Source organism: Herpailurus yagouaroundi, unplaced genomic scaffold (assembly GCF_014898765.1).
Source record: "Herpailurus yagouaroundi ecotype Mexico unplaced genomic scaffold, PumYag 203, whole genome shotgun sequence".
NCBI classification, from domain to species: Eukaryota; Metazoa; Chordata; class Mammalia; order Carnivora; family Felidae; genus Herpailurus; species Herpailurus yagouaroundi.
Genome location: NW_024412434.1, coordinates 31530850 through 31558338, shown reverse-complemented (window position 1 = coordinate 31558338; position 27489 = coordinate 31530850). Strand labels below are relative to the sequence as shown.

The following is a 27489-nucleotide window of genomic DNA, read 5'->3' as shown; positions in this document are numbered from 1 at the left end:
ACCATTTCCCCAGGATAACAATTAGGAGAGTTGCTTTAATTCCCCGACGTGGCCACCGAAGCGAAAGCGAAAGCACGAGGAAGGAACCCTGTGGTGCAAGCTGTTGGGGAGCAGGGGTGTCTTCCCATTTCCCTGGCTTTTGTCCTCCTGGGTCCCCTCCCTGGAAGGCGGCTACCTGCCGGGGCCCAACCCCGCCCGGTGGGAGGAGGACCCACGAGGGCTGACTAACCCACAGGCCCCGCCCCGAGCACTTAGACAGGAATTGGGGCCCAGGGGGCATCTGGATCCCTCGCGGTTGGCTTTGGGGATTCCAGCACAGCCTTCCTGCTGCAGAATCTGCACCAGCTCTAAGTCTGACTGAAGGCCGAGGCTTACCCGCTGGGTTTTGTTCCCTTGGCGTCTCAGTTTCTGTGCTCGGAGCCTGACTTCCTCATCCGCCCAGGGGGGCTCCGGACCCCACAGGCTTCCTGTGAGCGTCCACCCCAGCTGGTTATTAGCCACAGGCATGGCCCCTCCCCAGGCCCCAGGCGGAGCTCCGAGCTGTGGCAAGAGGCCGGCTGGCTTCACTAGATGACTCGCTTGCAAGTAGTTAAAGTGAGTTAAAGCCCAGTGAGTCTTGGAGGGGGTTTTCAGGATGTACTGGCCGGACTGTCCTCCGTCTGCCCCTCCCCGGGAACTTGGTGGAAATGCCCAGGCTCCTCCCTCCCCCAGGAGCCCCCAGGGACTCTGCCAGGGCCCAGGGGGACACCCAGTGCTAGGTGGGCACTGAGTGGGATGTGAGTGTAGGGGTGGGATGCAGGGGTGGGGTGCAGAAGTGAGTGCAGGGGTGAGTGCAGAGGGAGGAGGCAGGGGTGACTGCAGAGGTGAGTGCAGGGGTGGGAGGCAGGGGTGGGATGCAGGCAGGGGGCCTCCCATGACAGGTTACAGTCGGGGCAGGCTTTTATCCCACAGGGACTCGGGGGCGTCCCCTCCGGATCATGTCTACTTGTCACAGTTCCTTCCTTCAGCCACTTACATGGCGCAAAAGCCCCATTTTTCGTGCCTGTGTGAGGGGCCCCTTGGGAATGACGCCTCGTAAAGGAGGGGCGTTCAGGAGGGTGACGGCCCGGAAGTCGGTGTTTATCATACTTCCCACCCGGGGGTGGTGCCGTTGAAGGGCTCGGGGTCAGTTTCCCTGTGACGGTGGCTGCAGCGTGAGCCCCGGAATCCTGGAGCCTGTTGGGGGGGAAGCTAAGCAGCTGTGTTGTCCCCCCAGCCGCCCACCTGACATGGCCGTGGGGGACCCACAGGTGTGAGAGCCCACACTGTGCCACTCCTCCAGGGACGAGGGGTGGGTGGGGGCTCGCAGGGAGTCTGTCTGGGGGTCTGGAGCCCCATCTGCAGGTCGAGGGAGGGCATCCAGCGTGTCTGACCGGGACGCGGTGACATTTCGGGGGGAGCTGTGGGCTTGTGCTGTGGAGACGACCGACTGTGAGATTCAAGGTCGAGCATCCAGGTGGGGCCGAGCAGGTAGATAGAGTCCCCGTGCTGGACAACCTGTCCCTGAGGAGTTTGGCTCGACGCGTGCAGGCCCTGTCGAATCGAGGGCAGGGACATGGGCATATCCGAGTTTGTGGGTGCCAATGCAGGAGACCCCGGGGCGCCTGGGGGGCTCCGTCGGTTAAGCATCTGACTCTTGACTTCAGCTCAGGTCACGATGTCATTGATCTGTGCTAAGCATGAGCCTGCTTGAGATTCTCACTCTCTGCCCCTCCCCCACCTGTGTGTGCACCTGTGTGTGTGTGTGTGTGTGTGTGTGTGTGCAGGTGTGCACATGCTCTGTCTCTCAAAATAAACATTTTAAATGGATAAATGAACTTATTTATTTTGAGAGAGTGAGCGAGAGGAAGGGGGGTGGGAAGGGACAGAGAGAGAGGGAGAATCCTTGCTGACCCCGCAGAGCCGACATCTCATGAGCCATGATGAAGACCTGAGCCGAAATCAAGAGTCAGACGCTTAACTGGCTGAACCACCCAGGCGCCCTGTAATATTTAAAAAAAAATTTTTTTAATGTTTATTTATTTTTGAGAGAGTGAGAGACAGACTGTGAGCAGGGGAAGGGGCAGAGAGAGAGAGACACAGAATCCGAAGCAGGCTCCAGGCTCCGAGCTGTCAGCACGGACCACGAGATCGTGGGCTCCAACCCACAGACTGCGAGATCGTGACCTCAGCCGAAGTCGGCCGCTTAACTGACCGAGCCACCCAGGCGCCCCGTAGTTTTTTAACAAGAAGAACGTGTTTATAAATTACTTGTGTCGTAACTAACCAAAGACATACAGCCGTTCCAGGGCGGGATGCGGGGCAAACGTGGGGGGTGTGGAGGCTGTGCCCTGATGTGCGGCGTCTGAGGGTCTGGAGGACCGAACAGCTGTTAATCCATAGGTCCTCAAACGGGGTTCGACCGGGAAGTGATGGCTCACAGATGTGCACGTGTCCGTGGACGTGTACGTTTTACGTGTGCGTTAAACGTGGACTTATTTCTAAGGTCTGGGCCCCATGCTCGTCCAGCCACGTGACTACTGTAGCCTTTGAGAGCTGACAGCCGTGTTCTCGGGTCTCAGACGTGGCTCAGCTGTGACCATCTCTGCCTGTCTTCTGGGTGGCTTTGCCCACCCAGTACGTACGAATTTCGTGTCCGTGTCTGTAACGCTCCTGGGAGCCAGGTGCCTTCCGTGTATTACCAGGGGTGGCCTTTCCTTCGTGGCCCGTGTTCTCCAGCCTCTGCAGTCCTGACATTTGTGTCTGAAATGTGAGTTAGCGGGGGAGGCAGGGGAGCGACCCGGTGTCCCGCATGTCGGCTAGGAGCCGGGAGCTGCCTGTTCGAGGCCTGGGACCGACCGTCCCCTCCCGAATCCTGGCCTCGCGGGCCGGCCTCTTAGTGATGACACAGGGTTTGCAGTTTCCTGTTCCCTCTGCTCTCCCCAGGGCTTACCCGGCCCAGGTGCGCCGCTCAAAAGTGGGGCTCCTATGGGGCGCCTGGGTGGCGCAGTCGGTTAAGCGTCCGACATCAGCCAGGTCACGATCTCGCGGTCCGTGAGTTCGAGCCCCGCGTCAGGCTCTGGGCTGATGGCTCGGAGCCTGGAGCCTGTTTCCGATTCTGTGTCTCCCTCTCTCTCTGCCCCTCCCCCGTTCATGCTCTGTCTCTCTCTGTCCCAAAAATAAATAATAAAAAACGTTGAAAAAAAAAAAGTGGGGCTCCCGTGGAGAGCGAGTTGGGGCGTCGTGAGAGCACGAGGCTGTGTCGCACAAAACCGCTTTAATCCCCTTTAGGTAGTGTCCTCTGGGCAAGTGTGGAGCATGTCCGAGATTTATCTTGAGGAGGTATTTATTCATACCGTATTGGTCTGGCTTTTCTTTTAATAAACGGCATGACTTAGTTTGAATTTAAGGCCCTTCACTGAGACATTCTTTACACCGCCAGCTGCTAACGAAATAACGATTTCCCTCCTCCGGTCGCAGAGGCAGCCCTCGTCCGTGTCAAGCTGAGTCTGTCTAACTACAGATAAGCCCCGGTCTCTCTGCTGTCTCGACGATGGGCTGTGTTGCCTACCGACTCCTCCGGGCCGGGGTCCCGCCTCTGTCTGCGGTGACCGTCAGGGTGCCCCGGGCTCTCGGACAGTGACGCGCCCCGGCCGTGTGCCCTCAGCGCACCGGCCGCCTGGCCCCGACCCCGGACGTGCACGCCGGGCCCGTCGTCCGTGTGAGGAGCCCGCCGCACGGGCACGTGGGTCCCCCATGGTCACAGCGGGTTAAATGGCAGCACGCGAATCGCCACAGTCTGGTCACTGACTCTGTCCTCTTCCTTCCACAGGTATGAATGCTGCTGTCCGTGCTGTGGTGCGCATGGGAATATACGTGGGGGCCAAGGTGTACTTTATCTATGAGGTCAGTGTTGCGTCTCCCTCCCGCTTTCTCTGACTCGGGGACCCGTGCCTCACGCTTGCCCGGGCGCTGTTGACCCAACACGAGATGACGGGTGGTGGGCACGCCCCTCAGGCCACAGCAGGGCCCCGTGTGCAGGGAGGGGGGGTGCCCCAGGGAGTGGGGAGGTCGCACTCCTGGTCTGGGTGCAGGTCTGTGAGGTTTGTGCCAGGGGTGAGGGGCTGGGGGGGACCACACGGGGCGCAAAATGCCGCTTCGTGTTACCTGCTGGCCCCGTGGGATGACGGTATTTGTCTGCAGCCCTCCTTCCTTACGGAAGTGATCTGTCACTCATTATGGGGCTGAACGCGAATAAACATTGAGGTAACTGGGAGAAAGAGGCCACTTTGAGCTTTGTGTCACCACCGGGAAACCCAGACCACCTCCCCGGCAACCCTTTCCGTACCAACTTCAAATGAAGAGTCTGAGGTGAGCCGGGGGCCACGGGCTGTGATGTCCCACTTTCCAGGGGCTGACCACGTAGCGGTAGGCGAGGTTTGGAGGGGAGGCGCCCGTGTAGTTTGGACCCGGGCGTTTACGTCAAAAACTATGAGGGATAAATAATCTCTATTTAGGTTTTAAATTTATGAAACCTAACAAAGCGGAGAACACGGAAAGAAGAGAGCACATTCGTCTTTTATTCTGATCCTCCCCAAGACTGTATGTGAGAGTCTAGAAGGGGATCTGAATGTTATAAAAATTACAGCAAATAGGGGGGCGCTCGGGGGGGCTCCGTTGGTTGAGCGTCCGACTTCGGCTCAGGTCATGATCTCGCGGTTCGTGGGTTCGAGCCCCGCGTCAGGCTCGATGCTGACAGCTCAGAGCCTGGAGCCTGCTTTCGATTCTGTGTCTCCCTCTCTCTCTGCCCCTCTCCTGCTCACACGCTCTCTCTCTCTCAAAAATAAACATTTAAAATTAAAAAAAAAAACTACAGCAAATATATTTTGTGCAGTGTTTTCCGCCACGATCCCTCTCCACACTTCAGGTTTCTGCGATATCCCACCACTGGGGACTCCCATTTACGTGACCCCTCGTTTGTGGGATCATTCCTCTCCCGTGCGACTGGTGACACCCCACTTTTCAAATGTCCTGACACAGGAGACCCGTGATGGTGTGTGAAGCCATTAGGTGTTTTGTGCAATTACCGCGATCCCAGCACAGGGCGCCGACGGGATGGCCCGTGCGGCAGGGATGGTTGGGGGGGAGGGTTGGTATTTTGCCACAGTGGTTCCTGAAACCGGCTCCAGGCCCTGACCTCCCCCCACCCTGCCCTGGCCCCCCAGAGCTGGCCCGGGCTCTCCCCCTTCTGGGAAGGGGCGGGTCACAAGCCTTTGCTCGTCGGGCTGGATAACAGTTTGTGTGTTTGCTGGAAAGGTGTTTTTTTTGCCCCGTTCTTGGCTTTGCTCTTCCGAGCTGCGGCTCTGTGGCTCTGGGGTTTGCGTCTCTCCGATTTGGGAGCTGTGAAAAGGATGGGCCCAATCAAAGCGTTGTCTGGGGTGTCTTCGGGGTCACGTCACCCCTGTGGCCGTTGGCCCTGGGCCGGGGCGCTGGTGTGCACAGAGCCCGCACCTCCGGTGGGTGTTTAGCTTGCTACAGTTGCCCGCGTGTGTTCCTGCCGCTGCCGGGGACCGCGTGCATGCGCACCGATGCCCTCTGCCTTTCCATCTGGTTCCATTTCACCCTGGGGAGGGGCTGCCTCTGCCTTGGAGCTCCAGCCGGAACCCCCCCCCCTCCTGCCTGCTGGGGGCTGGGGCGGACTCGGACCAGGTTCCTCTCTCGTGACCGACAGCGTGTTTTCAATTCAGTGCAGACGATTCTGCCTGGACTCTGGGCGTGCAGCACGTGGGCCCCACAGTGTTTGTCCCCCTCGCTAGGGACGCTGTGGGGGTTCTCCAGGCTCCAGCTCTGTCACCAGCGGCCACTGGGACTGGAGGGTGACTGCGGGTGCTGGAGGGAGGGGAAGGAAGTCATTTCCGTTATTTCATAGTTGAAGAAACTGACTGGTGTGTGTCTTTCAAAAAAAGAGACTTTGCTTTTACTGTGTCTTTTCGTCACGGGCAGAGCTGGGGAGAAAGCCCCAGTCCCCCATCCGGCCAGTGACGGGGATGGGACGTACTACCCCCGGGGACGCTGATGTCTGCAGACATTTCGTGGCTGTCACGTTATTAGGGCTCCCGCCATGTGGTGCCTGGGGACCAGGGACGCCACTCAGCTCCCTGTGGTGCCCAGAACAGCGGCCACAACAGGGAGTTAGTTACCTGGCCCCGAATGTCCACGCTGCCCAGGTCAACAGGCGGAGGGCGTGCGGTGGGCCTGGTGGCCGCGTGCATGCCAAACCTTTGGGTGTTGAATCCGGCCTAGTAACTGTCAGCATTAATCCTTGTCTGGCTTAAGAGTTCTGTTGTGGTTTTGTTTGTCGTCACTGGCCCTGTGTCCTGGGGGTATTGAGATAGGATAGTCAGATGAGATCTCTAGCACCAGACTTCACAGTGTCCCCAGTTCAGGAATCGCCTTGGGGGCACATCAGCTATGCCCGCCCCCAGGAACGTGGGTTCCTTGGGAGAAGAGCATCTTGGGTATTCTCTGGAAGAGTCTTGACACAGGAAAGCAGACTTCTTCTCCCCATCGTGGGCTCCGCTGCCCGCTTTCGTCCCGACCACTTTTGGGGCCGTGTTCTCGGTGCCCTCCCTGGAGGGGTGGGGTGGGTGGGGTCCTGTCGGCTGGGCGAGCCCGGCATCCCGCCCCTCCCCGCAGGTGGGCAGTGCGGAGTCCATTTCTTTCAGGGAGGGTCTGTGTGCAGGGTGGTGTAATAAGTGCTTTCCTGGTGACTGGCACCTCGGGAAGAAGGTGCCGGGGACAAGAGCAGAGGGCAGTGTCTGTGGCTCGGCCCCAGGAACGGCCGGCCCGTGAGTCCCAGCGACGGGGAGCTAACGGGGGCAGCCTGGAGAGGGGCTCCCTTGAACCGAAGGCATCTGTCGGGACAAGACACCTTGCTTCTCGTGACACCCCTCCCCCCACCCCCAAAAGAGGAATTCTAGGGAACAGCCTGTCCTTTCTGTCTCCATGGGGGGCCGTCCTGGGCTCACTCAAAACTCTGTCGCCTCCCACCCTCGGACTTTGCCCTGGGAACCGATAGCATCTCATCGAACTGAATCCGTTCAGGTGCCATCAGCTCTTTGTCACCGACGTAAAGGACCCTGTCTTTGAAATCCAACCGACTCTGAAATCTGCTGGGTTTTTTTCCTAATTCATTTGGGCAGCAGAATGCTCATCCTTTACCCACCCGCCTAGTGTGACCGTCCCTAGGACGGGCAGGGGGCACCGGCCGGGACCACCCCCTTCCCCACAGTCGTCACAGAAGTGTCTCCAGACGCGGGCAGTGGTGCTGGTGGGTACAGTGACCCCCGTTGGGCACGGCCGTCCGAGACCTCTTGGGGCTCAGATTTACAAGACGTTTGGTTTTCTTTCTCCAAAACCTCACTCAGCAGGCTATCCAGCTGCCTGTCGGTGTGTATAGCCCCCTGCCCCCCCCCCCCCCGCCCCCGGAGCTCGACTGGAGCTTTCGAGGTTCCCCACGCACCTAAAGAGTTAAACGGGTTCCTGTTACATAAAGGAAGGGTTTTGAGGTTTCTTCCCTCAGCAGAAAGTTTGTGGGAAGCGTATTGATGGGAAAACGCTGGCAGTCCTGCTCCAGGTCTGGCACCCGGATTGTTCTGTCTGGCTGCAGCCGGGACTGCTGTAAATCCGGGCCAGGACCACGTGCTGTTGTGCTGAGCCCTTGGGCACCGTCTGGGGAGGAGGGGGCGGGTGGCCGATTAACCCGTTCTTTCCACCTGGTGAGTCAGGTGTCGCTTTTTCTCCTTTTCCTTCCAGGCTCGGGTTTTTCCTTAGAGACCTACAGGTGTCTCTAGCTGTTCGGGGACGGCGATGACGAGCACGTCACACGGTTTCACAGGACTGTGCCCAGGACGGGGTCCCGGGGTTGAGGAGGGCCGTTAAGTCCTCTGTTCCTCCTGTCTTTGGTTGCTAGAAACAGGAGGCCAGTTCTGTCTCCGATAATCTGCAGACTCAAAATCCTATTAGCAGAAGGTGTTTCTGCAGATTTACAGAAATTATAGCTCTTTAAACATGACTCACTTAAAAGTCTTTCCTCTTTTTTGTGTGTTTATTTTTTTTATTTTACGGAGAGAGGCGGGGAGCTGGGGAGGGGCAGAGGGAGACAGAATCCCAGGCAGGCTCCTTGCTCAGAGCACAGCCCGACGCGGGGCTCGATCCCACGACCCTGGGATCATGACCGGAGCCGAAACCAAGAGGTGGACGCTCAGGGGACTGATCCCCCACCCCAGGCGCCCGGAGTCTCTCCTCTCTGAGATCGCGCTTACCAGTTGGGCATGGGCACACAGACCTGGAAATACCCACAGGCCCATCTCTGGTCTTCCGAACCCCGAATAAAGGCAGGAAGGATTCCCGGCACATTCAGCAGCCGACCTTCTTGTTAAAAGCACGCATGTCAGACTTCCTGGAGAGAGGGGCCTCGGCCAGGTCAGAGCCGCGACCCCGGCCTGGCCGGCTTGGGCTGCAGGCGGAGACCCTGCTCGTCAGAGCTGACGTAATACCCTGATAAACCAGCTCTAATCTGGCTGTTAACAGAGGGGTGGCATTTTTCCCCTTCCGAACAGAAACCCCGTTTGCCACGGGGCATGTGACTTCTGACGGGCTGCCTGCGTTCACCGTCCTTAAGCAGGCAATGTCACGCTCGGGGCAGAAAGAGCATGGTCCCCTCCTGGCCTACCCTCCTCTGCTGGGCGTGGGGCATCCGGGTGTGGTGGGACGTGGGTGCCCCCCGTGCTCCTGACCCGGGGGGGGGGGCGAGCAGGCCAGGGTGCCCAGGGTGACTTCTGGGGGGCGTGCTGGCCTGCTCGGACCCGCCCCACCCCTGCCTCCGCCTCTCCCCGCTCTCCACCCCGAGTGCTGGGAAGGCCAGGTGACCAGAACCACACTCTCTTCTCCTGCAGGTTTGACACTTCACTGTTTCTACATTTTAACTTCCTTAGAGTCAGAACTACTAACCCACAAAGCACCTGTCTAAAAACAGTAGTAGGATGGCCCGAACGAGCAGTCAAGTGTGTGTCCCTTGCAGCTGACTTGCGGGGTCGGCTGCCCGGCTCCAGCAGGCCCGTCCGCACGGTTACTGGGTTCACAAAGGTCCTGTGGCCGCACGCAGCCGGATGACAGAGGTAACGGGCATAGGGCTGAGCGTCTCTCCCGCTGAGGGCCCGCTCCGTGACCCGTCCTCGGACCGTCCACATGCTGGTCCTGCTTGACACGGCCTTGCCCTGCTTCCCAGTTTAGTGTTTTAATCTCGGAAATATAATCTCCTCCTGGGCCTTTGCCCCGCCCTGCGTTATCACCTCGGGGCCGTGTCATGCTGATTTGCCGTGACCCGCTGTGGCCGTGGGTTTTGTGATCGGCCTGGGACTGTGTTATCCGCTTCGGCGTGGAGACATCCGATAACGCCAGGGGGCTAACGCAGCACGCTGGTGGACCGGCCGGTCTCCACAGGCACACCGTGCAGGGCTCCGCCGGGGCCCGTCCTGTTCTAACCAATTGTAGAATTCGAGAGTCTGACCGCAGCTCGGACGGACACGTGCGGAGGCGGCTCTGGGGCATCGTCCCCGAGGTCCCGGCACCCTGAGTGCTCTCAGGCCCGCTACGCTGGGGCATCCGGGCCCCAAAGAGCCCTGGGGTTGGGGGGGGGGCGGTGAACTGGGCGCTGGGTCTGGGAGGGCCTGCTGTGTCACCGGGGGGTCCGCCCAGAACCTCCTGTAGCAAAACAGCCAACGTTCCTGGACTTCGAAGGCACCACCGTGGAGGACCCGTGCCCGCCGCTGTCTCGCGCCCACCTGGTTTAGCAGGATGGCATTTCCTGACTCCAAAGCCTCCAGCGGTCGAGAGCGCACCTCTCGTGTGCTTGCCGTTGAGTCCCGTCGGTGACGTGCTCTCGTCTTTGAAGGACTAAAGCGGGAAGCCAAAACACGCATCTACGCAGAGCAGCAGAAGCCCGGGAGAGGTCTCTGGCGTCAGTGGTCACATCTAGAAGACGCTTCGTGGTCGCGATCTTGGCTACAGCGTCTCCGCTGGCAGCTGGAGCGTGTGCCCCTCAGACGGCGAGATGCTGGGCGAAAAATGCCAGAAACGGGATCTGGAAGGAGGGTCGTCCGGCTGGGGAGAAGGGTGGACGCCTGCAACATGAGCCTTCTAAATCAGAAAGCGTCCTTCCCGTAGCACGGGACTCCGGTTTCCTTCTGGGCCTTTAATTACAAAAAGTGACGCAGCATGAGGTCTCTTGTGAGAGGAAGCCACCCACCGTGGACCGGTTCCGACTGTCCTCAGAGCCGATTTAACAGGTGCCTAAAAATGCAGGTCAGAGTGACCTCTGAAGGCAGCACGGGGTCCTGGGGACGGACTGGGCCCCCAGGCCTCCCTGGACATTGCTCAGGACGGTTCCAAGGGGGTCAAGCTGACTTCAGAGTCTGGGGCGCGTTTGGGGACGTCACCAAGAGGTGCCGCTTGAAGCCTCCACAGGCCGTCACACTTGGTGCGGCCGCGAAGGGTCTCTCTCTGGCTCAACACCGTGCAGACGAGGGCCAGCCAGGCGGGGAGCGTTACTCTGGGGTAGAAACTCAGTGCAGTCCTTCCAGCTTTTGCCTGCCTTTACTCCCGTGTGAGTCATGGAACTCGCTCTGAAGTCAGACTCCAAAGAGGATGGCAGAAAATATTTTGGGCTCTTGGCTGTATTGGAATAGGCATTCAAACCTCCAAAGAGGCTTCAGTGGAAAACAGCTCGTCCGAGCTTGTAAATTATGGTACGTTTGTGTAAAACCGGCCTTCTTGATTTAGTCACGTCTTCCTGGGAAGCGAAGGACGGCTTAAAACTGCACTCAGATGTGCCCGAGCCCCCGGCCCCTGCCAGTCACTTCCTGCGGCCCGGCCCACGGGTGCTTCCTTTCCCGTAGACAGCCGCGCCGCGGGAAATAAACCATCTTGGGAGGCTATTCTGCCTTTCCAAATGTGTGTCATGTTTTCTAGGAGGATTTCCCACGTTCCTGCTCCAGGAGCAAAGGGATTCGGAAATGTTTTTGTTGAGTCAGCGTTCAAGGACGGGGCGGTGGTGAGGATACAGGCAGAGGGAAATTTGCATTCCCCACAGAGGCGCCTGGGGGCGGAAGCTGTGGAATGCCGTGCGGGGCCCGCGAGTTGCCCGAACCGTCCAGGGGACCGAGCCGCCGGCCAGGTGCAGCGGAGACGGCCCTCGACAAGCTGGGGACACTGCCCCGGCCTCCGCGTCCTCGCCGGCACTGGGGCGCCCGGGGCGGCCCCTTCCCCTGGGTGTCCTCGGTGACCTCAGGACGGAGGGTGCCGGAATTAACTCTGGCGGCCGTCGGAGCCGGGGAGCGGCGTGTTGGCTTTCTGGGTGTTGCCGAGGGGGTGGCGCGCGTCACCCTGCCGTGCGCGGGACGGCCCTGGTCTTCACCTGCCTTTCTGGCCTCGTTCAAGATGTTTTCTGTCGTCGTCAGGCCCGCGCGGGTTTGGGGCTGAAGCATCGTGCTGTGCGCTGGGTCCAGTTCAGCGCAGGCCTGTGTCCGGTGACACGTGCTGTGTCCCTGCGTCCCAGGCTTCAGAGAACGGAGCTCGGAAAGCCGGCACCGCCACGGACGCTGAGTGCTGTTCCCGTATCCGAGGAATGGCACGGCGTGTGGTGCGTGCAGAGTGACGGGGGGGTGGGGGCGTTAGTTCTTAGCAGAAACTGGGGAGTTACTTGGCAGGGCTTGGTGACAGGCAGTCCTGAGGCCGGAGGCTCCCTCCCTCTGCGTCCTCTCCCTGCTCTCTGTCTGTCTGTCTGTCTGTCGTCTGTCTACTGTCCGGCTACCCGTCTCTCTACCTGTTTGTAACACGCTGCTCACTGTCCCTGGGAGTCCCTTAGAAGCAGGGAGGCCTGCCTCTGCATTGGTCCCGGGGCAGCGTGTGTGGTTGGTGACTCACAGCTGGCGCAGCACAACTCCCACCTCTCGGGAGCCCCCCTTCCAGGGGCCGGGCCTGGCCCACGTCACCCTCCACAGACGTCCTCGGCGGCCCCATACGTTACATGGACGGGGCTAAAAACGCACACCCGGTAGGCTTTGTCGCTGCCCCACGAAGACGGCCTGTTCTGGGGGGCTGTGGGGAGCCTGAGCCCGGGGGTCACGTCCTCAGTACAGGAGGCGTGGGGAGGCCCGCCAGCTCCAAGGCGAATCTGCTCACGGCTCCTCTGCCCCACTTTAGTCCATTCCATTTGTCCCTCTGCTGTTTGTCACACAGAACACCAGACTGTGACACGTGCATGGGTGTATGTGTATTTAGATGTTCGCATACTATAATGTAAAACATTTTCACAAATGTAAAACATTATGTGAAACATAATGTAAAACAAAACAGTTTCACAAATGTAAAACATTATGTGACTATAATACATTGTATGCAACCTATGTTCTGTGTAACGTATAAAGTATGTATTTGCTATATTTACGATTGTAATTATATTGCTATTTTGTAAACGTACATGGTTGTATATTGTACGCAACATATTACGTGTTACGTACAATGCGTATCTATGCAGCCTGTAAAAATATATACACAGACACAGGTGTGTGTTGATAGCCTGGTGTTATGTGTGTGACAAACAGGAAAGAGAGAGGTGGTCTGGAGTGAAACAGAACAAAGAGAGTTCAGTTGAAGGCAGGTTCATTCTGTATAATTTATAGACATACATCATGTATGTATTCTCGCTATATAACACAGAAATAATAAGTTTCATAATACGATGTTTCAGGATGTAAAGATAACAGTAATGTATGTCATGGTATACGATATAATATGTTAACGTGTATCATACATTATTACGATACAGTGTATTAACACGGTACGTTACATCACATGGGAACATATTTTTGACGGGTAAGCACAGGTTCACGCAATGATTGCCTGTAAAGGCTCCTGCCCTGTTGATTAACTTTCACACACGGTTCCCTACTTGGTGGGCCATTTCGTTTTGAAAAAAATCCTTACTTTTTTCTTTCCTCTTGACCTCCACGAGGGTAGGAGATACGAATCCACCGTAACAATCTATTATGATCAACTTTCAAAGTGGTTAGTGCCTGTTCCTTTTTAAGGTTAAATGTCCTGGGGAGAGAGTCCGGGCGGTAAAGACGCAAATGGGTGTGTCTGTCTTCCTCGATCTCGTGCGGTCTCTGGGGAAAAGCGAGATGCCCTTAGAGCCGGAAGGTCCTGGTCCTCGGGCGCCTTGACCCCCGCTGGCTCACCACCCCCTCCGGCGAGTCCGATGCAGCTAAGCACAGGGTGAGGCCGACCGATGGCTGCGGTGATCCTCAGCCGTGCTTTTCAGAAGCCGAACACGGTACGGCGTGTGTGTCGAGAGCGGCACGGATAGCGGCCCAGGGAAACTGAGGCCCAGACAGGAATGCTTTCTTGCACGCGCAACGATTGACACCACTGTTTGCACGTAAGTTTGTCACATTACGATCAGCGTTAGGGGAAGTATCTCCCCTTTCAGCCTGCGTGGAGCTGTCAGGTGACAGGCAAACTGACTTAGTCCCCGTAGGGCCCCGGACGAGTCTGGCAAGAAGTTCCCATTTGTTGGGGGTTAGACTGAGGAAGCTTTTGTGCACATTTGCCGCCTAGAAGCAGCACAGGTGGCGCCCTGCTCGGAACCGCTGGGGTCCTAGGGGCTCAGAGTCCTTCCTCACTCCTCGCACTTACTTTTTCACAGAATGTACAGGTGGATCTGACGTCTCAGTAGAGTTGAACCCAGTGTGGTTTTTTTTTTTTTTTTTTACAAGGATGTCCACCCTCTTTCCGCAGGGTTACCAAGGCATGGTTGATGGCGGCAGTAACATCGTGGAAGCCAACTGGGAAAGCGTCTCCAGCATTCTGCAAGTGGTACGTGCTCACTTCCCATACTCCCTGTGTCTCCAAAGTAAGTCACTCTGGTAGTTGGAAACCTTTGGTCCTTCGGCTCCGGTGATGCTGGAGGCGCGTTAACGTGCTGGCTGGCATTACCGTCCTCGTCCACTTCTGGGGTAAGGACACATCCTCAATCGGTGGCTTAATTAAACTTTTTAACATGCTTTGCATCGTGCCAGCAGAGGATTATTCTTGCACTGAAGACTCACGCGTGATAGCTGGGGTTCACTTGTGGACCTTGTGGATTTTGGGTTTGTTTCTGTTTTTTTTTTTTATTTTTTTTTAACATTTTATTTATTTTTGAGACAGGGAGAGACAGAGCATGAACAGGGGAGGGTCAGAGAGAGGGAGACACAGAATCGGAAGCAGGCTCCAGAGAGAGGGAGACACAGAATCGGAAGCAGGCTCCAGGCTCCGAGCGGTCAGCACAGAGCCCGACGCGGGGCTCGAACTCACGGACCGCGAGATCATGACCTGAGCCGAAGTCGGCCACTCAACCGACTGAGCCACCCAGGCGCCCCTGTTTCTGGTTTTTTAAGGCCGGATTAATGTTGAGGCAGCTTCAGCTTGTTGGTGCCTGCTGGATTTTCGAGAGTCACCGGGCCTGGGAACGATCCCCGCTGTTGGCCTCCGAGGGCTGCGGGCTTCAGTGGGAACACAGCTCCCTGTGCCGGGCTGAGCCAGATGTGGCTACTGGCTTTGGCCGTGCACAGCCGTGGGACCGTGCTGCTGTGGGCAAGACGGGTGCCGACCCGGAACTTAAAAGGAGCCTGCCCGGATGTCTCGTGCCGGGTGAATTCCCCAAACACAGTCGCTCCGTGAAGGCCCGAACCGGTGGAGAATGGATGGCAGGGAAAGAATGGATTTCACAACACAGGTCTTTACTGGTGGTTCCACACCAGTTAACGTGTCGCTCACGTTGAGCGTTTTTCAGTAGAAGGAAACCAGACTGATAGACTCTCGCTGAAGGTGCTCGTGCGACAGAAGGACGGACGGAGTAGATGGTGTCTGACTGTGAGTGGAATGTATTCACCGTAGGAAGGAAGGAAGTCCCGCAACTCGGGACGGCACGGGCCGACCTCGGGGTGTTGTGCTGAGGGGGGATGGGTCAGACCCAGACAACATCCGTACGGTCTCACGTGCAGGTGAGATCTAGAAAAGCTGAACCCGCAGAAACAGAGCAGAGCGGTGGCCGCCCAGGGCTGGGGGTGGGGGAAACGGGGAGTCGCTGGTCCAAGGGCACGGACTCCCAGGTTGGGGGTGAGTAACCTCCAGACCTAACGTACAGCATGGTGGCTATGCTTAATAATTCTGTTTTGTACACTCGAGGGTTGCTAAGGGAGTAGATCTTCGTTCTCAACACACACGCGCGCGCACAGAGGTTACGGAGGTGATGGAGGTGGTAATGAACTTGGTTATGGCGATCATTTCACAGTGTAGAAGTGCGTTGAATCATCGTGTCCTAGGCCTTAAAAACTCTTAACAACGCTGTATGATATGATGCTGAAAGTTGCCGAGAGTAGATATTAAACGCTCTCACCACAAAAGAAAGCGAACGTGAACGGATAAGCAGGTCAGTGAGCCTTCTCGTGGTGATCCCTTCGCAACGCGTGCATGTATCAAATCAGCACGTTGTGCGCCCCAACTTACATCACGCTCTAGGTGCGTTACATCTCCGTGGCCCCCGGTGGGGAGGGGATCACCGGGTGTACGTTGTAAGGCTGGTTACACACTCGTAGGTCCTATCCTCTGCCCTCCCCGGAAACAGGCCGGAGGGACTTTTACAGCCGTCAGCACTTAGAACGCTATTTGCAAAAAATGAGGACGCGTCTTCTGAATTCCAGGCAGCAAACCCACGTGTGACAGGACCATTTCCGGTCTGGTGCCATGACCGCCCAGGGAGATAGGAACCCAGGCGGGGTTGTGCGGGGCGTGGAGGGCGACTCGTTGGCGATCCTCAGTCATGGCTTAGCTCCTGAGGCCCCGCGAGCCCCTCGGTGTTTATGGGCTATGCCCGCTTGACCTCCAGTTGTCAGCAATCCCAGGACCCTCGAGTCGCTCTCGGTCACATCAGAGTGACCAGTCCCTCTTTGTCCTTGCCCAGCACCTTCCGCCCCGGCTCACCTTTGCTGGGCCACACCGTGCCGCTGTCTCCGCCATACTTCCCGTCAGTCGCACGGGCTCCTTGGGGTGCAGAGCACTGTGCCTTATGAACTGAGCCCGTACGTGAAAGATTGTGTGCAAATGGAGGTGTTATAAATGAATTCACGATGTATGTAAAGAAATCCTGCTTTCTTTTATTTATTTTTTACTTCTTTAATTTTTTTTTAATGTTTATTTTTGAGAGACAGAGACAGAGCGTGAGCAGGGGTGGGGCAGAGAGAGAGGGGGAGGCACAGAATCTGAGGCAGGCTCCAGGCTCCGAGCTGTCAGCACAGAGCCCAACGTGGGGCTCGAACTCACAGACCTGGGAGACCATGACCTGAGCCGAAGTCGGACGCTTCACAGACTGAGCCCCCCAGGCGCCCCTGCTTTCTTTTAACTCGTGACTAGGGGTCTTTCAGTTTTGAGAGACCGAGTGTGAAGAGCCCTGACTTGTCTCTCCTGGAAATGTGGGTGATCCAACTGAAGTTTTCTTACGACTTAGCCTTTAATAGAGGGCGGGGGGAGTGGGGGGAGATGTTGAGACACAGATCTCTTTGGCTCACAGGTTTCTATTCTGCCCGCATGGGGAGCTCCAGGAGAACGGGGGCCTTGGTACCCGGGCGGCTGGCCCGCGCCCGCCCGTGGGAGGCTCGGTGGATGGGGGCGCGTGGCCGCCCCCACTGTCCTGCTTCAGCCCAGGCCTGGGGACGGCTGGGTTATCTTGCGGGCTCCTGTGTTCTCTGCGTGTCCACTGACGCGCTCGTAACGCCCCGTGTCAGCTCCTGCGGGGAGGAGGCAGGGACACGCGGTCTGGTTTCTTTCCAGGGAGGCACCATCATAGGCAGCGCTCGCTGCAAGGCCTTCCGCACCCGGGAGGGTCGGCTGAAAGCCGCTGGGAACCTGGTTCAGCGGGGCATCACCAACCTGTGTGTGATCGGCGGGGACGGAAGTCTCACCGGGGCCAACATCTTCCGGAAGGAGTGGAGCGGGCTGCTCAAAGAGCTGGCCGAAAATGGTACGTCTGTGCGCCCGCCTGTCCCCCGGGGGGTTTTCTGTTCCCTCCGTTCATTTGCCGTTCCCCTCGGAGCGCTCCGAACTCACGCGTCCGCCCAGCTGACGGTCGCGGGGCGTTTGGAGGTGAGGGTGCGGGTGTCCACCACCCGGTGCGTCCGGCTCTGCCGGGGGCCCCCCGGTGTCTGCCTTGTTGCGAGACTTGAGGTGACTTGTAGCGGAGGACCTTCTGTGTTCCGCGGCCCGTACCTTGGAAGGGTGCTGATGCGGAGGTGAGGCTTGGCATCCGACGCGGCCCGCGGCAGCTCATGGCCTCAAGGGACAGCCCCTTCTGACGGGCGGGAAGCTGGCAGGAGCAGGGGCCCCAAGTCTGCGCCGTCTGTCCGTGGATGGGCGGGCAGCCGTCGGGTCCCGCGGCACCTGCCGCCCGCTGCACTCGGGCCCACAGCAGGCTCTGTGGCGGCACAGGGGGGTCACCGCCGAGTCCCTGCCCGCGCCCCCCTCGGCAGCTCTCTCCCGAGACCCGGAAGCGGGTCCCCACCACCGCCCCCCACGTCGGTGAGAAATCTGCGGGAGCACACGCAGCGTCCCGAAGCTCCCGGGTCCGTGCGAGTGACACCCCCTCACACGGAGGGACGCCTGCCCGAGGCCGCTGACGGAGAGACGTCGGGTTTTACTAAAGCCGGACGCGGCGTGCTCCCCATTCCCTTTCTGCGCTGAGCCCCTGTGCCCGGCTGGTGGCATCTCCTGGCCGCAGGCTGGCTGCCGTGCCCTCAGCGCGCAGCCTGAACTTGTTCAGAAAACACAACGACACGTGGGAAACCGGGACGGAGTGGCGGCTTTGTCTCCCCGGGACGCCCCGCTTCTTGCTGGCCGAGTGCCTGCGGGGTCGGCGGCGGCCCGTGTTCAGGGCCTGCGGTCTGTGTCCCACGCAGGCGACATCGACAGGGAGGAGGTGCAGGAGCACGCCTACCTCAACGTCGTGGGCATGGTAGGCTCCATCGACAACGACTTCTGCGGCACTGACATGACCATCGGCACCGACTCCGCCTTGCACAGGATTATCGAGGTCGTGGACGCCATCATGACCACCGCCCAGAGGTGAGCCGGGGGGCGAGCGCCCGGCTGGGACGGGCCGCGGTGCAGATGTCCCTGACAGCCCCGGGAGGTCCCCTGGTGGGCGTTCTGGGCTGCGGTGTGGACCTCAGTCCTGAGCCCGGGAGGTCCCGTGGTGGGCGTTCTGTGCTGCGGTGTAGACCTCAGTCCCAACCCTGGTGGGCGTTCTGTGCTGCAGTGTGGACCTCAGTCCCGACCCCGGGAGGTCCCCTGGTGGGCGTTCTGGGCTGCGGGGTGGACCTCAGTCCCGACCCCGGGAGGTCCCCTGGTGGGCGTTCTGGGCTGCGGTGTAGACCTCAGTCCTGACCCCGGGAGGTCCCGAGATGGGCGTTCTGTGCTGCGGTGTAGACCTCAGTCCCAACGCTGGTGGGCATTCTGTGCTGCGGTGTAGACCTCAGTCCCGACCCTGGGAGGTCCCCTGGTGGGCGTTCTGGGCTGCGGTGTAGCATCTTGTAGAAAGTGGGCGCTCTCTGAACTTAGGCACTGCCATCGGCAGGAAGCAGGCTTTGCTTCTGACTTGGCTGTCACAGTGCCTCTCTCTGTGCTTTTCATGCTGTTCCCAGGGGTGGTAAGTGGATGTTTCCTTGTGTCTTTTGCAGCCACCAGAGGACCTTTGTGCTTGAGGTCATGGGGAGACACTGCGGGTACGTATGTGCACGTGCCGTCTGCGTGGCGAGGACCCTCAGCCCGGCCCCTTGGCCGGTCCACGCGGGAGCCCGCCGCTGCCTTACGAAGCCACCGCCCTTTCCAAATAGGTACCTAGCCCTGGTGAGCGCCCTGGCCTGCGGGGCAGACTGGGTGTTCCTTCCAGAATCTCCCCCGGAAGAAGGCTGGCAGGAGAAGATGTGTGTCAAGCTCTCGGAGGTAACGCGCGTCCTGTTTCCCGTGCCTCGCAGCGGCTCCGGTCACACCGCTCTAACCGTGACGGGTGACAGCCGTGGGATTTCCGGCGGGGACGGACTTGGAGACACGTGGGAAGTGTGGGGCTCTGAAGCGAGGTTGAGCTCAGGGCATCGGGTCTGCCGGCTCCTCGTGGGTCCGTCTGCTCCCCAGCGATGCAGAGTGCGGGAGACAAACGCCCAGAGCTCTGTTGTCCCTGCACGGCGGCCGCTGGTGCTTGAGGTCGTAGAGGCCGTGGCCGTAAAAGAAGTCGAACCTGGGGAGCAAATCTGCTTCCTGTTCCTCCTGCACCTACCAGCGTGAACAGACCTGCGCTCTGACCGTTTCCGCACATGCCGTGCGGCCCAGGTCACAGCCCCCAGCTCCCCCTTGTGGCCCCCGCCCCTCTGGGCGTGCCTCCGGTTGGATCGTTTACCGGTCGCCCAGAACCAGGCTTTTCCCGTCCTCGCGTCTGTCGTCCGTGTCTCCCGCCGTGCGTTATTAGCCCCGGGGAAGCACACGAGGTCAGCTCTCAGGACAGAGTCCCCGTGCCTGGTGAATTTCCCTGCCGTGTCACCGCTGCCCTGCGGGGATGTCTTTAAGCGTGTGGCGTAGGCCACTGACAGTCACACTTAGCAGACACTTGGGCTGAGGGTGCAGCAGGGACACGTGTGCGGTAAGACATTGCCGTCACCTTCAACGTGACGGGTTCCGAGAAAGGACTGTGGGCAACAGACCGAGTACCCTCTGACCTAAAAACAGTGTAAGAAACCCCTGACGGACGCTGCGCCCTTGACGGGAAGAGCCCCGCACGTAGGAAGATGAAGCTTAGGCAGGGGACCGATGAAGCCACCAACGTCCCAGGTACGGGCGTTACCAGTGACGTAGCAGACACGCTCGGTGTTTCTCGCCTCTGACCCGGGGACGTGGGAGGCACCCCCGCCGGCCCGTTGGCGTGGGGCCACACATGGCTGGCTGCGTGAGCAGCACAGTGCTTCTGCATGGCTCAACCCCCCCCCCCCCCCCGGGGGGGGGGCCGGGCCCCGCCCGCCCCCGGTCCCCCTGCCCCCGGCTGGCCCAGGACCATGCCATCTCGGGCCACGTTCTGGCCTTTGGGACGAGGAGACGCAGGCCTGCTCTGGGGCCGCGCACAGCGGGTCAGAGGGGCAGCGGTGAGGCTGTTACCTGGGGGGGTGGGCGCTCGTGTTTAGCTTTGCCCGTCGTTTCCATAACCGTGTGGGCTTCTCTGCAAATGTCCTTGGGTTTCAGACTTTGTAAACGGCACTGCGAGCTGGGACAAGGACAAGAACGTGGTGGGGTCCCCGCGTTAGGTGTCGGCCGACTGAGGGCGGGTGGTTTAAGCGCGCTTGTGTGGAACCGTTGATCATTCTATCCGCAAGGAATTTTTACCGGGCGTGAACGTGGCGCTGGGAGCATTTCCCCAAATGTCCCGCCCGATAAACGGGCCCGGGAAGCACACCTCACGGCGTCCGCCGGATTTTGGCTACTTGGGTTTGAAATCGGAAAGGCCGCCCCGAGGCAAGACCCGGGCTCGGGCCCCGGCCCCAGGTTCCTCTGCTGTGCCGCGGGGAGATGCTTCAGCTCCTAGTGACCCGGGGGGGGGATTCGTGGGTGCACGGGTCCCAGTGGGGAGCCAGGGCTCCTGCCGTGCCCTGTTCGGGGCTCGGGGCCTCCCTCCCCATGTGAGTGTGGGTGGCGTGTGGCCACGTGGCCAATCCCGTATTCGTGGACACGTCGTAATCACTTGCGACCACATCTTCGCACGTCTGAGTTCCTCCAGGTAGGGCAGCTTAGTATCTGTCTAGCAGAGGGGAAAACCACCCCGCAGCAAACAGCCTGTGTCCTTGGGACACCCCCCTCCCCCCGAGGGACTGCCCGCCTGTGTGACGTCTCCCGGCCTCCCCGGGAGGGTCTTTAACTTGGGACTCGGTAGACAATGTCCTTGCTGACCGTGGTTTCAGCACATCGCTGGGTGACACCCCCCTCCTCCCCCGCCCCAGGGGGCTGTGGGGACAGCAGGTGTGGGCTCAGTGCCAGGCTGGCTGGTCCTGCACAGGTGCGGCTTTCCCACGTGCGTACTCTCTGTGCGGGCCCGCCCCCCCCCCCCGACCTTCTGCACGGGACTGGGGCTCCGTGCTCCCCTCCCCCCACCCCTGCACAAGACTGGGGCTCTGTGCTCCCTTTGCAGGGGCAGGAATTCCCTGCCAGGTTCACAGTGAGTGGGTGGGAGGCTCTGGCTTCAGGAGGAGACCAGAAGCCTGGTTTGCGGTATAGACGCGTTGCTGGGGCCGATGGCTGAGCTCACCGCCTTCTGGGACCAGATGGCAGATGAGCGTGGTCCCCAGCCTGGAGTCACCTGGATGCTGGCCTGTGTCCGGGGTGACCAGCCTCCCCCCACCCCGACCCCCCTCACCCAGAGCGCCTTCACCCGCCCGCGGTAGTCGGTGAAGCCGTGTGCAAACTTGGGTGAAGATCTCTACCTGGAAAGAGGCCAGTGCGTTTGGGGCAAAGGGCCCTGGGTTTGTCTCTTGTTAAAAACGATTTCGGTGTCCTGTTTCCTAGAACCGTGCCCGGAAGAAAAGACTGAATATCATCATTGTGGCGGAAGGTGCCATCGACACCCAAAATAAACCCATTACCTCTGAGCAAATCAAGGAGGTGAGTGTGTCTGGTTTCGTAATGCTCAGGCGCCAGCCTAGAAGTGGGGGATTTTAACAAGGCTGGCGGGGTTCGCGTTTGGAACGTTGTGTTATTATCACGGAAACATTTTTTGTTCTTCCTGATGTTTAAAAATGTTTTGGTAATGACTCATAACTTTTAACGGCAGGAGACTCCCGCGGCTCCCGCGTACTGTCCTCAATATCCCCAGAGGCCTTGGGAGCCGCCCTGACAGTTGAAACGCAGCAGGGGAGGGACAGGGACAGGGGGTCCCGGCTCCGGGCGCCAGCTGCCCGCCAGCGACAGGGGTCGGGCCCAGTGTTCTCACAAACAAGATTGCCTTGTTGGGTTCACGCCCGTGCTGCGTCCGGCCTCCAGGGCAGCCTTGTTGCAGCAGGGCTCGCCCGAGGGCGCTGGCTTGTCACGAGGACCCGGGACGGGAGGGATGGGTTAGGCCGGCGATGGCTCATGTCTGGACAGAACGCAGGGGAGACAGACAGACGGGCAGGCAGCCTCCGGTTGAAGCTGTCCATCAGGGCAAAGGACGTTATCGGCTGCCTTTGCGACCTGGTTTCTCGGTCCTGCCTTTCGTTCCTTCCCAGACCAGCCGTGCAGCTGAGTATTAGAGCAGGGGGATCTGTCTGGGAAAGTTATCTGCCATTATCGACAAGAAGTAATCAATAAGATCAAAGACTTCCCTTTTCCCGCTTAATCAAAGTTGAGATTGAATCATGGGATACGAGAGCAGAAAGGACCACAGGCGCCACCTGGCCTGGCCCGTTGCTGGTACAGGAGTAAGAGGGGTGAGTGCGGATGGCAGCCCGGCCCGGCGACGCTCACGTGGGGCCGCCCTGGGGGGACCCCGTGGCTGGCCACGGCGTCCACGCTGTGCTTTGCATTTACAGCTGTGCAGACTTACGGTGACTGGGGGGGGAAAACGTCTGCATTTCTAGAAGGTATTAGTAACGATGTGCCCTGATCTCAGCTCACCATTCACCTAAACGTTCCTCTAGGAAGCGAACTTTAGACACCGGAAGTCTCCCCCGCGTAGGTCCGAGGAAAGGACTCCCGAGTCCCCAGCCCCGGCACAGAGCACGAGATGACGTCCTGTGTCGCTCTGTTTCCCACAGCTTGTGGTCACGCAGCTGGGGTACGACACGCGGGTGACCATCCTTGGACACGTGCAGAGAGGCGGGACTCCTTCGGCCTTTGACAGGATTTTGGTGAGTGAGGATAGACGTCGTGGGGCGCCTCCCCCCAGGAGCGAGAAGGAACGTGTTACCGGGAAGTCCGACGCTCACAGAGCCATCCGGTGGCCATCCGGTGAAGAGCGTCCCTGCCTGCAGAGCCCGTGGCTCGTCCTGGAGACCCGCTCGGCCCCCCCGTCACCCAGACGCTGGGGGACCCCCAAACACGGGGTGCTGAGGGGGAGGACGACGCATGCAGGTTTCTAGATGCAGGCCCCAGGGTCAGCAGAGGCCAGTCCAGACTCGTGGGTATTGGTCTGGGTGCTCTTTGCACCTCCGAGCCCCCTTCAGGGCCCCCCACCAGCCACCTCGTAGTGGGGTCGAAATCTCGTCGAAATCTCCCCATTGGCGGTGGGTTAGACATGATAGGATAGACCGTAAGGAGCTCATCAGGACCCATGCCAGGGGGACGGGGGGACGGGGGCACGCTGGGTCCGGCTGAACACGGGCCAGGCCTCTGCTCACGGGTGCGTCTGCTCACGGTCGCGCCTCCCCGGAGCTGGTGGACGTGCTGCCCGGACCCGTGACCTTGCCTTTGACCTTCGCGATTGTCACTTACAGGCCAGTCGCATGGGGGTGGAGGCCGTGGTCGCCCTTCTCCAGGCCACCCCAGAGACCCCGGCCTGCGTGGTGTCGCTGAGCGGGAACCAGGCTGTCCGCCTGCCCCTGGTGGAGTGTGTGCAGATGGTGAGTTCGCCCGGGACGCCGGACGCTGCCCGTGGGGGAGGCAGGGGCTCGGTGACACCAGGACGGAGGCAGCGCGCAGCGGAACCTCCCCCAAGATGAGCTCCGTCTGTCGGGAAGGAGCGTGTGCACATCACCCGTTTCTGCCAACAAGATGAGATGTGTCGGGACGCGGGTCTGTGAGGCATCCGGGGCGGGGGGCTTCACGGGGTGCGGTGGACGGGGCGGAGCCTCTCCGTTGGCAGCCGCCCCTGTCCTCTGTCCCCGAGGACATTCCCATCTGAGACGTGGCGCTGGAATGCCTAGCTGGGGTGACATCCTGGGGTGCACCAGCCTCCTTCGGGCCCCGGGGGTGGGGCCCCTGCACGCAGCAAAGCGGGCTGGGGTTTTCGAGGCAATTGGGCACCACGTGAGGTGGCAGCGAGCTGCATCAGACGTTGTCAGTGTCTTGTCTTTCCCGAGGCCTGTTTGTTACTGTCCTTTTATTTGGCCTTTCCGGTGGCTCTGAGGCGTTTGTACTTTATAACCTGTGCAGAGAGGTGATGAAGCAATTCGGTCTTGGACTTGTTGCAAGTGGCCGTAGAAACGTAATTGCCAGAAGGCTTTGGAGTGAATAAATGTGTGTGCAAGTGTGCATGGCTACGTGTGTGTATGTGTGTGCATGTTTCTGTGTGTGCAAGTGTGCATGGCAGTGTGTGCATGCATGTGTGTGCACAGCTGTGTGTTTGTGCACGGCTACACGTGTATATGTGTATATTGTGTGTATGTTTCTGGCTGTGCACCTGTGCGTGGCTACGTGTGCATGTTTCTGTGTAAGTGTGCATGTTTCTGTATGTGCAAGTGTGTGCAGCTGCGTGCGTTCACATGTGTGCGTGTTTCTGTGTGTGCACGTTTGTGTGTGCAAGTGGGCACAACTGCGTGTGCATGTTTCTGTGTGCAAGTGCGCACGGCTGTGTATGTGTGCGTGTTTCCGTGTGTGCATGGCTGTGTGTGCGCGCAAGTGTGCATGGCTACGTGTGTGTACGTGTATGCATGTTTCTGTGCAAGTGTGCGCGGGTACATGTGTGCATGTGTGTGCATGTTTCTGCTAGTGCACCTGTGCGTGGCTATGTGTGCATGTTTCTGTGTAAGTGCGCGTGGCTGCTTGTGCATGTTTCTGTATGTGCAAGTGTGTGCGGCTGCATGTGTGTTCACGTGTGTGCGTGTCTATGTGTGCAAGTATGCACAGCTGTGTGTGCACGTTTCTGTGTGTGCAAGTGGGCACGACTGTGTGTGCGTGTTCCTGTGTGTGTGAGTGTGGATGGCTGCGTGTGTGTGCACGTGTGTATATGAGCGCCTGGCTGCACGTGTGTGTGTGCACCCGGTGTCTGTCAGGCACTGTCCCCGGGGTCCCGCACGTTCCTACAACCCAGATAATTTTGGAAGTTGGGCTATTTTTCTCAGGGAACAGGTGAGGGAATGGAGTGCAGAGGCGTGAATAACTTGCCTGAGGTCCTCGGGCTGGAAGGGCCGAGGCGGTGTGAGTGGTGCTCCCCGGGCCGCCCGCCCCTGCTCCGTCCCCGGGAGGCCCCCCCTCCCGAACCGGGGGTTGCCCGCAAGGCCGTGTGCGAGCTCCAGCTCGCCCTGGCGGTGCTGCTGTCCCTGGGGCCTCAGGGTCTGTGGCCCCGGCCTTGCTTTATCACGGCAGCCTGGGCTCGGCCCTCGCAGCCGGGCAGGCGCAGGTGCAGTCTCGCTGATCCCGGGCTGCCGGCCCGGACGGTCGGACGGAGCTCAGGGCGAGGAGGGAAGGGCCCGGTGTCGGAGTCGTGACGTGTTCCTTCTTCTTTTCCTGACTGGTTTGAAGACCCAGGACGTGCAGAAGGCCATGGACGAGAGGAGATTTAAGGACGCCGTGCGACTCCGCGGAAGGTGACTCTCCCGAGGGCGCTGCTCTCCTGGGGCCCTCGCTCCTCAGTGGTGCTCAGCCGTGCTCCAGGGCGGTGCTCCTTCCCAGCCGAGAAAGTCGGGCCGAGCCCGGCCTCGGGCAGCGTTCTGCCGCCTGCAGGCCTTGATGGGGAGCGGCGGGAGCAGTTTGCTGTCCGTGTCCTGGCTGGTGGGGTTGCTGAGGACTTGGCGAGGTTAGGACGGGACGTGGCACGGGGCTGGCATCTTGAGAAAGAAACCCGAGTGTGTGAGAGGCCTGGTTCCTTGGCCGCGGACACGACGTGCCTCCTACGTAACTGGACGCACCAGGGCCCGGGAGGTGGGGTGACCGGCCCCGAGAGCCCAGCGCAGGACCCTGCGGACGGTCTGCTTCGGCACAAGCCCTTCCCCGACCCGGCCCCTCGCGCCCTGACCTTGGCCCCGACGGCGGCCTCTCCTTCCAGGAGCTTCGAGAGCAATCTGAACACCTACAAGCGGCTTGCCATCAAGATGCCAGATGACCAGATCCCAAAGGTGGGTGCCGCCGCGGGTCGCTCCCGTGAGGCCCCCCCGTGTCCCCCGCGGACCCTGGCGTCCTGGGCTCCCGGGCTGCATGACCACTGTGAGCCCCCCCGCGTGCGAGCCCTCCGCTGTCTTGCAGAGCAACTGCAACGTGGCAGTCATCAACGTGGGCGCCCCCGCCGCCGGGATGAACGCGGCCGTGCGCTCGGCCGTGCGCGTGGGCATCTCCGAAGGGCACAAGATGTTTGCCATCTACGACGGCTTCGAGGGCTTCGCCAAGGGCCAGGTGAGTCCCCGGGGGGCATCGTGGGGAACGGGGGCCTCCCTTCCAAGGCTTGAAACCTGGGGCCGTGTCATGTGACGAACGCGGGGCCCAGATCCGCCCTGAGGCGCACGTCCGAGGCCACGTGGCGCTCGGCAAGGAACGCACTGCCCGGTTTTCTCAGGGGACAGTCGGCAGTGACGCCCGTGGGGCCCGTGGACGCTGGCCCGAGGCTGTCCGCGTGGGGGATGCTGCAGGCCCGGTGCTCAAGAACGGCGAGCACCCGAACGAAAGCCTTGCCGGAGAGAGCGGGCGCTTCTTGAGTGCTTGCTGTATACACTCCCTGATCCTACGGGATCCGCACGTTAACCCGTTTAAGTCTCGCAGCAAAGTGGCCGTGTCAGCCCCGTTTTGCTCACTTGATCGAGGTCACACGACTCAGGAGCTCAGAGAGCGGGGAGGCTGCAGGCCCCACCCCGTAACCCAGCGTATCCTGCAGGGCGGCGTCTGTTCCCCCCGTTATTTAATGACAACGGTGCGCGGAGTTCTTCCGGGGGGCATCCGGCTAGGGACAAGGCAAAGCCTCGCTCGGCGGGGTTGCACCTTCAGGAGGGAGAGGACGTTGAGGGAACAGATGGTTCACGGGGCGTGGTCGCTGCCCAGACCCACGGAGGAGGGGTCAGCCGCGGGGACGGAACTCAGACCACAGACGGAGGACGCGGCCGCAGCAGCAGCAGAGTCGGGAGGTGCAGGCGGCCGGGGGGCAGGTGGCTCGTAGGTGATGATAGAGTTGGGCTTGTGCGGGGAGCAGACGGCTTTGAGCAGCGGTGTGTGAGTGCATGCTGAGGGTCTCTGACCAAAAGCAGGAGCAGAACCAGGAAGATGAGCTGGGGCTTCTGCTGTGAGCCAGGGGGAGATGGTGAGGCAGGGGGAGGTGCTGAGGCAGGGGAGATGCAGGGGGGAGGTACTGAGGCAGGGTGAGATGGTGAGGTAGGGGGAGATGGTGAGGCAGGAAGAGATGGTGAGGCAGGGGGAGATGATCCTGCAGGGGGAGGTGCTGAG

The 27489-nt window shown here is 60.0% G+C and overlaps 1 protein-coding gene and 1 long non-coding RNA gene across 3 annotated transcripts in view; one reads left to right on the top strand and one right to left on the bottom strand.

Annotated features, from left to right (window-relative positions):
• LOC121014893 (ATP-dependent 6-phosphofructokinase, platelet type) overlaps positions 1-26541 on the top strand; it is a 35070-nt gene extending 8529 nt beyond the window's left edge. Inside the window, exons 2-13 of one of the 2 annotated variants that reach the window (XM_040451560.1) lie at positions 3851-3924; positions 13879-13956; positions 16951-17140; positions 18072-18237; positions 18852-18896; positions 19008-19116; positions 21715-21810; positions 22941-23033; positions 23619-23744; positions 25585-25649; positions 26108-26177; positions 26305-26541. In XM_040451560.1, coding sequence (XP_040307494.1) covers positions 3851-3924; positions 13879-13956; positions 16951-17140; positions 18072-18237; positions 18852-18896; positions 19008-19116; positions 21715-21810; positions 22941-23033; positions 23619-23744; positions 25585-25649; positions 26108-26177; positions 26305-26526 — 1334 coding nt within the window. In that variant the 3' untranslated portion in view covers positions 26527-26541. The remainder of the gene's footprint in view (positions 1-3850; positions 3925-13878; positions 13957-16950; positions 17141-18071; positions 18238-18851; positions 18897-19007; positions 19117-21714; positions 21811-22940; positions 23034-23618; positions 23745-25584; positions 25650-26107; positions 26178-26304) is intronic. The other variant, XM_040451561.1, reaches the window with a different exon arrangement.
• LOC121014895 (uncharacterized) lies at positions 18533-19036 on the bottom strand. Its single transcript, XR_005783487.1, has 2 exons — positions 18646-19036; positions 18533-18602 (listed from the first exon to the last, which is right to left on the bottom strand). It is a non-coding gene; the product is annotated as an uncharacterized LOC121014895 (long non-coding RNA).
• Positions 26542-27489: the final 948 nt, after the last annotated feature.